Below are 13,727 nucleotides of genomic sequence, written 5' to 3'. Positions count from 1 at the left end.
CCCAAATAAAGTCCTTTCCCCTCTCTCGGGAACTGCCAACCGGCACATCGGCCCCCAGCCCGTGACTGACAGCCGGTCTGACCAATAGTATTGTGCTTTCCCCACGCGCCTGCACCCGACGAGGTCGGGCGGATGGGCGGAACTGCAACCGGCGCCCTCCAATCAGGAAGGGACGCATGTAGGCGGGACATCGCCCCGCTCCGGCGGCTCAGCGCGGCGGGGGAGGCGGAGCGATTCCCGCTTCGGGCCAATCGGAGCGCGCGAGGGGCGGGGCGGCGGCAGCAACGCCCAATGGCGGGGGCGCGGGGCGGGGCCCACCGCGGGGCCCGGCGGCGGCAGGGGCGGGGGCGGGCGCGCGGCCGGGCGTTCGGTTGCCGAGCAGCGCGCGCAGGGCGGGCGGGGCGCGGCGGGGGCCGGGCCGGGCCGGGCCGGGCCGGGCCGGGCGGGGCGGGGCGGGGCGGGCGCGCTGCGGGCCGTGCGCGCGGCGATGTGAGAGCGGCGGCGCCGGGCCCTGTCCGCGCCCCCGGCCGCGCTCCCTCCGTCCCTCCTCGCCCGCGCCGTCCCCGCGGCTTCCGCCGGCCCCCGCGGGCCGGGCCCCGCGTTATGTCGTGATCCCGGGCGGGCGGCGCTGCTGCTGCTGCTCATGGGGCTGCTCAGGATTATGCTGCCGCCCAAGTTGCAGCTGCTGGCGGTGCTGGTGTTCGGGGTGGCCGTGCTGTTCCTGGAGAACCAGATCCAGAAGCTGGAGGAGTCCCGCGGCAAGCTGGGTGAGCGGCGGCGGGCGCGGCCGGGCGAGGCGCGGGGGGCGGCGGGGCTGAGGGAGCGCGGCCGGGCCGGGGGAGCCCCCGGGCGCTGCTGCCCTGGCTCCGGGCGCTGCCGTGCCCCGCTGCGCGGGACCGGCTCGGTGCGGGCGGCCGCTCTGCAGCCTTGGCCTCTGAGTTCGTTTGTTTGTTCTGCGCGATCGGGAGAGCCGTGCCAGGTCAGCGCGGGGAGGACAGACGGACAGACGTGTCCGCCGTGCCCGAGGGGCTCTGGCCGGGGCGCGGTGCTCCCCTCGCGGCCGGGCCGCCCCTGCCTCCGCAGGCACCTGCGAGCCGGGAGAGGCGGCTGCTGCTGCAGCGAGTTACCATCTTCTTCACATCTGATTTCTAATTCAGACGTTTTACCAACGCTTGGCACTGTAATGGAAAGCGCGGTGTTAAGAAAAGAAATGCTCTTAATGACAAATGGGTAATTTGTTTACCTCACATTTAATGTAGGATGTTATTTTCTGCATTTACTGAGTGTAGTTAGTGATTTCCTAGACTGTCACTGAGCTGTACTTCAGTGAATAGCAGACTAGAAATCTCTTGTGTAAAATTTCTTTTACTTTTCCTGCCTTAAAAGGGTATTTTTAGAGTAACATCTGCCTAGTGGGTAGCATCTTACTACTTTGTCTGTTGTATATAAGGCTGCAGAACTTGTGAAGTTTTTGCATTTCTTAATTAAGGGTTTCCTGGATGTGAAAAAACCATTCTCAACCTAGTTTGTGGTGCCTAGGAGTTGTGAAAACAGGGCACTGAGACTTCTGGTGTATACAAGATAAGGAACTGGTTCACAAACGTTGTGGATTTGCTTTCTCCTGTTATTTGACTATACTAAAATATTTACATTATTAACAGTAGTTAACAGTGTAAATTTAAGTTTGTTGGAAGAAAAGTGCACATCGTGTTCCTTCTGGAGTTAACAGTAGAAGTGGATTTGAGTGACATGGGAAGTTTAACAATGAGTTTTTAACAGAGTCCACATAACTTAATGTTGAGCTGTATGAATGCCATGGGATTTTACTTCACAGCATTTCTTTTCCACTCCATTCTCTCTGAGCTGCACATTAGTGCTTAGGACCTGGAAATTGCAGTGGGTGGCTGCTTGAGTTGAGGGAGGCCCTTACTTTGCATACTTTTCACCTGAAAGTTCTTATCCATTATAATCGAGGCTCTTTTTTTGCAGGGTCTCAATAACTGTAAACAAACATTTGAAGAAGAAAATGAATGAAATTGGAAGATAAACAAGCAAGTGTTGCCATAGTGCTGAAGGTTCAGCGGTACTTTGTATACATCTGCTTTAAAGTGGTTCATAGCCATGGCTGCAATGCTTCTGTTGCTGACAGTGTGTGTTACTTTAGGGAACTCTACCTCCTGGCATGTAAGGAGTAACAAAATATGTGTGAGAATCAAGAATTTTGCTGGTAAAACTTCTTCCTCCCTACTATACATGCAAAGGGCATGTTTAACTTAGATATTTAGAGGATTAAAATACTTAAACTGCTTTGGGACAAGAAACTAATTACTATCTTGTGCTGATTTTATTTCTTGAGGAGAAGGGAAAACTTTTGTGAAGTTAAGATGGAAAGATTTGCTTTGTGTGCAACTTACTGGTGACTCTCCAAAACCCATGGAAGGAAGGGGAAAAGGACTTTCTGCAGCAGCTTTGAACTCAGATTCCAATTTTTAGTGTGAGAGTATGCTTTGTTTAACAGCTTCTAGCTGTCTGAATAAAAATAAATTAAGGTGGTTTCCTAGCATATGTGACCCTTGCTGGAATAGTATCTTTTTAAGCACTGTGTGCCTAATAAACCAATGTTCCCTTGAAGTTAAAGGATTTAACTTCCCAATGATTAAGTCTTATGCTTTATGGATATAAAAGACTTTGGGATGATGAAATGATAGGCATTGCATGTTTCCTTTATTTAGAAATAAAAATCTCCTGTTGGTAGGCCTGCCTGTTGCATGTTGTTGGGAAATCCCTCAGAAAACATATTGTCTGTTCTAGTATAGCTTGCATGGTTCCTTAGCATATTGTTGTTGTAATTGAGCATTTATAAAGAGGGACACAGAACATATAAAGAGGAGTTTGTGATTGTTGGCAGGTCTGGCCACACACAGCTATGCAAATCATTTCCTAGATTTTTTTCTAAATGTTGTCCTATTAGACAGCAGTTTTTATTTGCTGCTGAGTAGCCCAAGGAATTCCTTCAGAAGCTGTTTTATTGTGTACTGGGTTTCCTGAAATAAGAATTGTAATGCTGCTTCCTTAGTCTGTCCCCATCCAATGGAACTTTCTTGCTCTTTGTCTTGCTGGTTTTATCACACTTTTTCACTTGGTTCCCTCTTACTGTTACCTTTCACCATGCCTCTGGTTGTCCCAGATGGTTTAAGAATTTAAAATTTAAGAATAAGTTTTAAACTACTCCCATACTACAGTTGTACTTTCCATTGAAAGCTGTGTTATTGAGCAATTATATAAATTTTGTTCTGCTTTTTATTTATGTTGTTGTTTGTGGTTTTTATATTTCTTTATAGCTTTTTGGGGAATAAATGTTGCAGCTGTTGGTGTTCTATTTTCTGTGAAATTGGTAATGTGTGAACTTTGACTAGTACAGAACTGTGTACATTCCCAAGCAAAGTCAAGGCAGCTCAGGCTTGCTGATTTGGTCTGGGATTTGATCTCACCCCCTTCTGCTGGTACCCCAACAGCTGGTTCTAACAGTGGAAATAAGAGGCATAACTTTCTAAAATATCTTTCCCCTTCTCAAAGGCTGCATTTGAGAAACTACAATATTGTTGGACCTACTTTGCAGGCATTGTGCTTTTAGTGAAATAACTTGGAAAACAAACTGGTGAAATGGCAGGGGTATATTTTTGTTAAAGATATTTTGAGGGCATTTTACAGATATTTTGAGAGATTAAGTGGACTTGAGAAAACAGATGAAGCACCTCCAGTCCCTCCAGCCATGGGCAGTGGGTGAAGTAATCACCAGGTAAGGCATTCTGTCTTTCTGGGTTCTCCATTGAACAAAGCCAGTACATATCTATGTTACTTAGTAAGGCACAAATTTAAGTGAAGAGCACATAGAACTACAATACCATTCTCTGTGGAAATCCTGGAAAGGAGACATGTTTGCAGTCACCTCTTTAGGACAGAAAAGGCTTGGGGAACAGTCAAAGGAATGTGAGTACTGTGTTCTTCATTGTGAATTAATGCAATATTAAAAATTGGTAAGGATAGCTCTGAGTTCAAGGCTGGCAACTTCAGGAGAAAGTGTTCAAAGGAGTTCTGCATGCTGTTCTTCCATGTCATTGTTTTTTTTTACTTAGGAAAATAGATTGGGTTATTTTAATAATGAAATACCTGTCAGGTTTTTTCTACTGTGCTTAGCACTCTAAAAGGAAAAGTGGTAAAAGTACTGGAAATCAGAAGAAAACTACATTTGATGCCTTTATTTTCTCTGTGCTAAAGCAACTAAAACAACAGCATTATGGCATAATGGCATGCCAGTGTTCACTTTTTTTTTCTTGTCTGTTTTCTGAGCATGACAAAAGTAAAATTTTCATGTCTCCAGTACACCTCTGAAATCCAATGATTGGAAGTTCCTATGTCTTTATCTTTTCCTTAGCTCTCACTGGAGGCTAGTATATACTATATATATACTGCCTGTCCAAAGAGACCTTGTAAACTATGCAGACTTTGGGTTTAATGTAACAGATGGAACCATTGCTTTCCAGTTTATCATGGCTGCCAAGGGAAGTTGAGGATGCCCCATCCCTTGGAGTGTTTAAGGACAGGTTTGATGCCTTTCTGAGCAACCTGCTCTAGTGAAAGGTATTCCTGCCCATGGTGGGGTGTTGAAACTAAATGATCTTTGAAGTCCCTTCCAACCTAAGCCATTCTATGGTTCTATATACCTGTGAAGTGAGAGAAATAGTAGAATTTTTTTTTCCTGCATTTCAGAAAACTGACATATTTGAAGCTGGATTTTTTTTCTTCTTTGCATAGCTTTATATTGCCCCTGTGTGTTGAAGTTAGGGACATTTGAGCAGTTAATGAAGAAGTAATTTCCATATCTACTGACTGGCAACCATGAGTCACTCACTGCTAGACTTACTCTGGCCAGACTGGTCTTTTCTTCTAATAATGAGCGCCTTCTCTCGAGTAGGAAAAAGATGGCTTTTGCATATGGAATCCTCCATGTATTATCACTTCAATGGATCAAAAGACAGTCTTTTTGTGTAGCTGTGTGCAATCTGTAGTTTTTGTCACTTATCTAAAGTGTATTTAAACCTTGTCAAAGCAGTATTAAAATAGTGGTAAGAGCTTTGCTTGAAATCTGTTTATGTATCTGAAATACTAGCCTGGCAAGCATAATGAGAGTTCCATGCTGTAGGAAAATAGCTGAACTAGTATGTGTATTTGCATTATTTTTTCAACTGGAAATAAATGATAAAAGAGTGAGTGAAAGGACTTCAGTGTTGAGAGAGGTACTTGAAATTTGGCCAGCTGGCTGCAGCCTTTCATAAATATGTACAGACTCTTAGTTGCCATCTGGGGGATAGGCAGTATCTTTTTCAAACCCTCAGCTTCATGTGGTCCTCAAGCCCATCCATTGTGTTGGAATGTTCAGTCCCTGAAAACCTGTGGCTCTGTGAAGCTGTTGTGTTCAAAGCCCAGCATCTTAGAAGGGTGGCATTCAGAGAAGTCTTCACCCACTTAGGAGAGAAAAGCAAACCTCTTTCCTTGCTGGAATTGGCTCAGCTGGTTCTTTATTCACCCCCCAGCTCCTTGCCGCTTGACTTCTTGAGTTCTGGAGAACTCAAGTCCCTCCATTTGGCATTCCTATCAGTAAGTGATAGGAATGATAAAGTGATAAAATGATAGAAGTTCTTCGATAAACTGCCTTTATCAAAAGAACTTCTAATGCTGATTATGGTTGGTATGCCCATGCACTTCCCTGAGGATGCCAAGTGTCAATGCTGATGGAAGCATTCCTGTGGCACAGGTTTGTACGGCTCTGTGTCAGGACTATGCTGACAATCAGGACATCAGTGTTACTGCAGGATGTGCCTGTGGGTGTCAGGGACTGGCTTCATACTCAGTGTCTGTTTGTTACCAAGGCATTCTTTCATTGCTGTAGTTAAGTTCTTATGGCTATAAGTTAAGAGCATACTTTTACCATACAGGTATTGTTTGCAGATGTGTCTGCAGAGAACCCAGCTGTGTCCATGTGTCTTTTTATTGTCTCTAGTATCCAGCATATTATTGCTGTCCTTACTTTGCAATATCCTTGTGTCATAATGGTTTCAATAACATTACTGCTGTAATAATTATTCAAGTTTTCTGGTAGTGATAAAATTCGTCGTGAGTAGCTAGAAATCCATGGCAGTGAAATAATTAATAAGATAATTAAATTACAAGAAGTATTTGGAAAGAACCTTTCTATCACTTTGGCCCAGTCTTCATCTTCCTTCTTCATGTCCACTTTCTATATCTGGTTAGAGTTTAAAATGACAGCTGACATCCTTCTTTTTCATCAGTTTGCTGTTTAAATCTGAATACTGATTTGTGTTGAAACATATGTAAAACTTAAGTGCTGTTTTGATAAAACAGCTTTTGATGATTTTGAAGTGTTTATGCAAACCTTGTGCATAATTGCTGTAAAGCTGTAAAGAGTGTGGGGATGGGTTCTTAGGTTCCTTAAATTAAAATGCATATATTCTCCGTTTACTTCTCTAGTGGCTTTTCTCTCAGGCGATCTTATTTTCTTCTTCTTTTTTCCTAATATATATATAAAAATACTTAGGTGAGAGAGAGTATGAAGGTATATAAATTTATCATACATATAGTCCTGTGAAATAAGTATGATCTATGTCTATATTCCTCACTCTTATTGTCTGTATTTTCTGATGTAATATAGGACTGATCTTTCTTGCACAGCAGATTGAACGACAGTAGCATTTCATTTCACTTCGAAAAAGGTGCAAAAAGACAAGCAGTTGGACAGAGATTATGCTTATGCATCTCACTTTCTGCAAAATGAAGGGGGAAATCCAGTTTGATTAGTTTTTCCCCTTGAATTTTTCCCTATGTATCTTTCCTCTTTCAGTATTTCTATTATCTTTTTTTCTGGATGTTTTGTTGTTGAAGGTATTCAGGATGATTGCATTAATAGCATATCTGTATTTTCATTGAAATATTTCCATTTCTTTGCATTAATTCTGTGGAGGTCTTGGGAGGAATGAGAAGTCTCATTTTGCAAAATATGGAATTTGCAATGGATTTTAATATACTAAATCTTAATCAACGATTGATTATATTAGAGTTGATATTGATTATTCATTCTAAGCAAAGGATTTCACTAATTCTAAAAAGGGTTCAGAAATTTAGAGTAAAAGCCAAAAGATAGGATGTGAAAATGATAGAATCTTATTCTGACACATTATATAGACAAAAAATTACCTTCCTTATGAAGCAAAGCACTGAGATTTTGGCTCCTTCAGCATTTGAGTGACAATTGGGGAGAGGATTTTTTTTTGGACGTTGTAATTTGAAAGTTTTTATTCTTTCAAGAAAAGGGGATTAATATTTGCAAAAGCTGAGTCCAGCCATGTCCTTCCACTGTTTACAGTAAAACTAGTATCTCCCAGGGTTTTATTCCCAAGCTGAAGGACAAAAACCCTGTCTCCTGACCAAAACACTTGAACACAAGCCTGTGATCACTTTCTGAACATGTTGTTTTTTATGTGACACACAAAATACCTTGTGTAAGGATCTGAATTTTTTGAAACAAAGCCATAATGTCAGTTTTTTTGTATGCTGGTGTTTAGTGAAGTGTTTCAGTGGTAAAATCTTTATTTCAGCTGCACTCCCAGTGAGAAATTCAGAGCCAAGGTTTTTCAGCATCTCATTTGTCAGTAAACCTTCAGCAGTGTGCACTCTTAAAAATTGCGAAAAGATGTTTTCCTATTGTAGGTATTCCTCTAGAATACCTACAAAATAACAATACTCTTGATACATTATCCTATGAACTGAGATGACTATAGCACTAAAATGCTTTCCTGTAATCAAATTTAGTGCCTATGGGAATATTGAATGGCTTCAAGTTTGCCCCTCTTCCCCCCCCCCTTTTTTTAGAAAATTTAAACCAAACAAAAGACCCTTACAAAGCCTACGTCCTTATCTGAGAGTAATTTAGACTGTTTTAATAGATTTTTAGTCAGAGTAGCTATTTTGTATTAAGTTTGTTGATTCTGCTAACAAGGCAAGCTTTTGAAGATAAGTACCTAATAAATAGTTTGCTGTTTTATGATGAAGTGATTAGATCTTGATGTCCAATTTGATGACTTCAAACTGTGTACAGTGGGATTGTTTTTGAGCTTTGAAAGGTAGCATTTCAAGAGTAGCTGTGTATTTGCTATTTGAAGACTTCCCATCATAAAAGTGTCCTTTTCATGTATAAGCATTTAATAGGAATTGGAATGTTTTGTGAATTTACTGTCTTTCTATTTTTATGAAAAGAAATATTTTTAAAAAATACTTCTGGGTGCCTCTCCCTTTGCTGTCCATGTTGTTATCCAATGTGCTAATTGCACTGCTGCTGTCAGTTTGAGTGAGGGCAAAACCTGCTCTGGTGTTTTATCAGAGCCTCTTCAGGTTTGAAGTTAACTTCAGCAGGAGTGTCTTTAATATTTTTGTTTGATCAAACTATAAAAAGCACCTTATAAAATTTCTGGCATGCTGCTTGATTTATACCTGTAAACAAGGGCTTATTGTCTGTGTTGAATGTGTATGCAGTTTTGGCTAAAAGTGCCAAAATGCCTCATTTTCTAGCTGGGCTAGTAATATTCATTCTAGTCCTTGAACTGCCTCACAAACATGCATTGTAGGCCAAAAGCACAGGCTGAATGACCAGAAATACCTGTCTAAGCTTAAACACAGGAGTGTTTATGACTTGTAATGTTTGGTAAAATCTTGAATTCTATCTTTGAAACTATTCAATTGCCAAAGCAGTTAGAGTTATGTAAAACCTTCTACACAGAGTTCAGTTGGAGCTGCTTTTATTTAAAAAATTGTGCATTTTGAGGAAAGATTTTGGAATGGTTGATGAAGTAAAATTTCTTCAGTCATAGAGGGGCATAGGAGGGCTGGAGATGTCACAGCAGAGTTCTTAGTTAGCAGAGGATGCATGAAGTGCTCTCCCAGCAGTGTGGCTGGCACTCTGGTGGGACAGTGTCACCCCAGCCCGGGTAACCAGAGCTGTCCCCAGCTCCTCCACCAGCAGGAATCAGCTTGGAGCATGAAGTTACAGCACTCTTGATTTCAGTTGAGTTTAGGGCTTTGGGTGTCTCTGCTTGGGCTGCAGAGATGGCTTATGTTTGCTTCTGGGCTGGGAGGGACAGCCATCCCTTTGTCCAGCCCTGAAAAAAAAAAAGGTACAGGGTGCTAGTCAGGCTTCTTGGCTATTCCTGAGGTGTGATAAGTGAGTTTGGACTAAGGGCAAATTCATCTTGTAATCACATGGTCAGACTTAGAAGAGAATATTAAAAATTACCTTCTGGAGAGGGTAGGAGAAGAAGAAGGGATGTGTGTGTGAGGATCAGTGCAAATATTGCATTTGTGAGCTGCCCACAGTCTTACTGATCCCGATAGAAAGGCAGTGAGTTTTGGGGAATATGCTCATTTTCAAGGCTGGCTTCACTAGGTGTTAAACTAGTGAATATGAAAATATACTTGCTTCTGATTCCTATTGCTTTCCCATTTACCCTCTACAATGCCATTAAACCCTTTTCTCCTTTCTGATATGAAAAACCAGCATAAAACTGAGGTGTTGGTTTAGCGCAAAGAAATGATAAATCAAATGGCAAAACATTTAAATGTATCCTCTTCTGGTTTTCCTGTCTGTGCTTTCCAGACCATGCTCTGAAAAATCTAGTCTCACTGACATGCTTGTGGGGGCATTTTTTTAAACATTTGTGGTTGCTGGAGCAACCCAAAGCATTGTTTCCACTGATTTTTATGTGCCTACTTAAGTGTGATTGCACAGTGCAGATGGCAAGGCAGTCTTAATAGGAGAGTTAAGAAAGAGAGATAGATTATAAATTATTCACATATCAAGTTTAAGGAAAAAAAGAAAGACTGAAGGTATTGAAATTAATACAAGATTTTTTCCCTTGTTTTAATCCATAATTAAAAGCCCTTGAAAACTGAGTGACTAAGGAGCATTATTAGTGATTTTGTGGAGGTTTTAAGTATGTGCACACTTTGGGGATGGAAGCTTGTGTAAAGGTTGCAGTTGAAAACACATATTGTTTTGCAACAAGTAATGGTATGTAACAAATATCTTAAACTGGTTCTATAAAGTATTCATACAAGATAGTTATTTTGATAGAAATGATGAGAAGATTTTAAATGTTAAGTGACATTGAAATTTAATTTTCAAGAATTAATCTAGGAAGATGGTAAACTTTTTTTAGACTTGCTTCTTCTCATTATATATCTTAAAACAATGTGGAAATAAAAATAGCAATAATGTGCTTTTTAAATATGAGAACCTGCTGAATGTCTGACAACATGACACTTAAGCAACAAAATCTGTCAAGTATTCATATAGCAGCAGGAATACGAAATAAAGTGATTGTTCCTACATCTCTTTTACTTAATATATATTAAGTATTTCCATGTAAATATGAACATGATATGGCACTCTAGAGATAATTACTATGCAAAAGAAATGTATATGAACATCCTCTCAGATATCCAGGAATTGAGTTGGATCTGTTTTCTGGCCTTGATGGGATTGCTTATCTATAAACTCTGCAAGTTCTGTTAAAACCCTTCAACCTTTGCTGTAACAGGTTCCACAATTAAATAGGAACCTAAATTAGCTTTTCTACAGAAAAAGGCCTAGTCCTTACACATCAGGCAGAACTACCAGGTAGTTTAAAGTTTTACCAGTGGGTAACTGTTAACAAAGTAGAGATGTAAAGCCATGAAAAGAGGTTGTTCTTTTTCCTTTGGTCAACACCTTTTTACAATGAATTTGAGGTGCTAAAAAGCCTGTGATGTTTAAGAATCAAAATACAGTGATTTCAAATTTGGCTAATCTTGTTCTATTGTGTAATTTCAGTTGCATCCTTCATAATTTTCCTGTGGTATGTAGTATAGATGGCAATTTGATTTTAAGCAACTGCATGCTGTCCAAGATGGAATGTGGGAACGTGGTGTAGGCTAATGATCTGTCTGTGTCTCTTTGTCCCAGGGAGATCCTCATAGAGGTTTTGAGAGTCTTGCTTTCAGAGCAAAGGATCTTGGTTTGGGGAAATTTGTAGGTAGAAAGAACTACCTACAGAGGATAATTATTTTCTTAAGTTTATCACTGCTTCCTTTTTGAGTTAAGTGCATGGTGAAAGTTATCTAAAAGTATCACAACATTCCTTGAAAAGTGTGGCACTTAAATTATCACCAAATGCCAAGTTTTTAGGAGGCCTGTCATCCAAGAATTGTTAGCTAGTGTCAAAGAGCATGTCAATTAGTTGCCAAAAGCATTCTTGGTAAGTGTAGCTGTTTTTCTCTAACAGTTTAATTAGAGAACAAGTAAGTTTGCTCTTTTCCAAACTATGACTAATCTTACTATGTTCATTACATATCTTAGTGCTATTATTTTACTGTACACTGCTCCTTGACAGCAGTAATGATCTTATGAAGGTAAAAGTTGGTTAGGCTTTCATTTTTTTTTTAACAAAAAATAACCTGATCTAAAACAATCATCCTAAATTGCACTTCAGTACTCACTAAGCATTCTGTCACTGTAACCTCCAGTACTCATCACACAGTGCTTGTTACATCAAGCAGTTGTGTTTCCAAACTAGAATCACTCACATTTTGTATGGGGTAGTAGTTAAACACTAATGGGATTCTTAGCATTCTGAATTTGATTTTGAGCAGACTTGTTTGCTTGCTTGATCTGCAGGCTTATTTCAGGTGAATTTAGGATACTTTGGTTTTTTGGGTTTTTTTAATAAAGGGATTGTTGTGACCAGAAAATGTCAGTGTAAATGTCTTGTACTTGAGAACTGTGTGTGGTAGATGCACTTATTCCAGATTCTAGTGGTAGTTTTGTGACTAGAAGTTTTATTTTCTAATAGTTGGAATAAAACTATGCAGTCACACTGTCTTTTATGATTAGTTGATAAAGAGCTAAACTTTGTGTTGGTGTAGAAATGACTGTTGGGTTTGGTGTTTGTGTTTGGGGTTGTTTTCAGGGGTTTGTGTTATTTCTGGATGTTTTAACATGGACATCCAAGAAGAACATTTGCTAATGCCAACTGCTGAAGTGACATTTTCTAATGAAAATTTAAGATTTCTTGCCTTGAAGAAGACACTTCTTAATGCAACCACTGGATCAACAAAGTACACATGACTTTTCTTGTTTGTGTTTTGTGGAAATTTTCCTTTTTATGCTTTGTGAGCCTTGGCTATGATGCCAGAATGAAGAACAATTTTATTGAGCTTTTTTGCCATTTTACAGGTTGATTTGTGAACCACTGCCTGAACAGGACAACTTTTACAGACTGTAAAGGGCAGCCTTTAACATGGAATAACAATTACATAAAACAGAGTCTGTTGGACAGAGTAATTTTCCCATGTTTTAAATAACCAGTACGTGTAGCAGGGGAAGGTTGGGGCTGCAAGGCCTTGGGATGATTGATAGCAAGACAAGCAATGATGTGATGGCAGGAGGTTACTACTGATGCTGTGGGTCACTATAGGCCATCCAGCATGGGAGCCTTCAGTAGCTCTTCAGCCTCTACTCCTCTCTCTATGTAGCTGATCAGCTTACATGTGTGTGTGCAAATGACAAAGTCTTTGTAGTTTTAAAATACCCAGAAGAATCATCCTAATACAGAAATAATACAGATCTGTGTCCTTCACAAGTGCATTGCAGGTATGTGACATTACAAACTTGTATATGTACAAAAAGCCACTGTTTGTATTTATATTTGAGTTTAAACTTGGTAATTCTTCACAAAATTTGATGAATGTTGCTATGGAGAATAAACTGTATTGGTATCCTTGTGGCACCTGACAGAGACCTGCTTTGTGTCCCTTACCCTGTTAAAGCTACATGAATTAGGTGTAAATGAGCCAGGATGCTCACTCAGGTCCCTGCAGCCTCTCTGGGGGCATGGACTTGGCTTCTCTAAGCCTGTTTCTGGCCAGCTTTTGATGCTCAGCTCCCTCACGTTTCTGAAGTGCTGCTTTTATGATGTTGGTTTAAGCATGAGTCTGTTCATGATGTGTGTTGTCCTGAAGTGATTACAAATAGAGATTTACAGGTCTTCTTTCTGTGTCATTTGTTCCACTTCACATTAAATAAAGAGAAATTTCTTCCCTTGAAGTCCTATAGCCATCCTTGTGCTGAGAGAATCTTTATAGTTTGGCTTAAATGATTTAATGACATATTTTTAGTCATTCGTCTATAGGGATTGTTACTTATTTAATAAATTATGTTCAGTATGCATTGAAATGAAACCTTTATAGAGTTAGGTACTTTTTATATTAACTGGAAGTAAGCTTGTTCAACTAACATTTCAGAGGAGAGTGTATGTTGAGAGGACTGATGACTGTTTTGGAGACAGTGTATAATTTCTGCACAGTTTCTCATAATAAAGTCATGCTGTTAAAGACTTTCCAATGTTTAATGTGTATATGGACAAATATGTTATGCTTATTATTCTACTCCTCAAATCAGCAGTAGTCTGTCAGTCTTAGGAGCTCACTGGCTATTTCAAGAATGTAACCTCCTTTTGACACTTCCATGGCTTCTTCCTGGGAGCAACTTGAATGCCACTTACTCAGCAGTAAGTAAAATAAAATCAGCTTAGGAGAGCAGCATAGAGCAAATGTTGGTGGTA

General features: G+C 40.3%; 1 protein-coding gene across 1 annotated transcript in view; it reads left to right on the top strand.

Annotated features, from left to right (window-relative positions):
- Positions 1 to 527: 527 nt before the first annotated feature.
- The window catches only part of HS2ST1 (heparan sulfate 2-O-sulfotransferase 1), a 71,584-nt gene continuing 58,384 nt past the window's right edge, over positions 528 to 13,727 (top strand). Inside the window, exon 1 of the mRNA XM_059478001.1 lies at positions 528 to 767. Within this exon, the coding sequence (XP_059333984.1) occupies positions 644 to 767 (124 nt within the window). The 5' untranslated portion in view covers positions 528 to 643. The remainder of the gene's footprint in view (positions 768 to 13,727) is intronic.

This window comes from Ammospiza nelsoni, chromosome 9, assembly GCF_027579445.1.
Source record: "Ammospiza nelsoni isolate bAmmNel1 chromosome 9, bAmmNel1.pri, whole genome shotgun sequence".
NCBI classification, from domain to species: Eukaryota; Metazoa; Chordata; class Aves; order Passeriformes; family Passerellidae; genus Ammospiza; species Ammospiza nelsoni.
The sequence above is the reverse complement of the archived record's forward strand: the minus strand, read 5'-3'. Positions and strand labels throughout refer to the sequence as shown.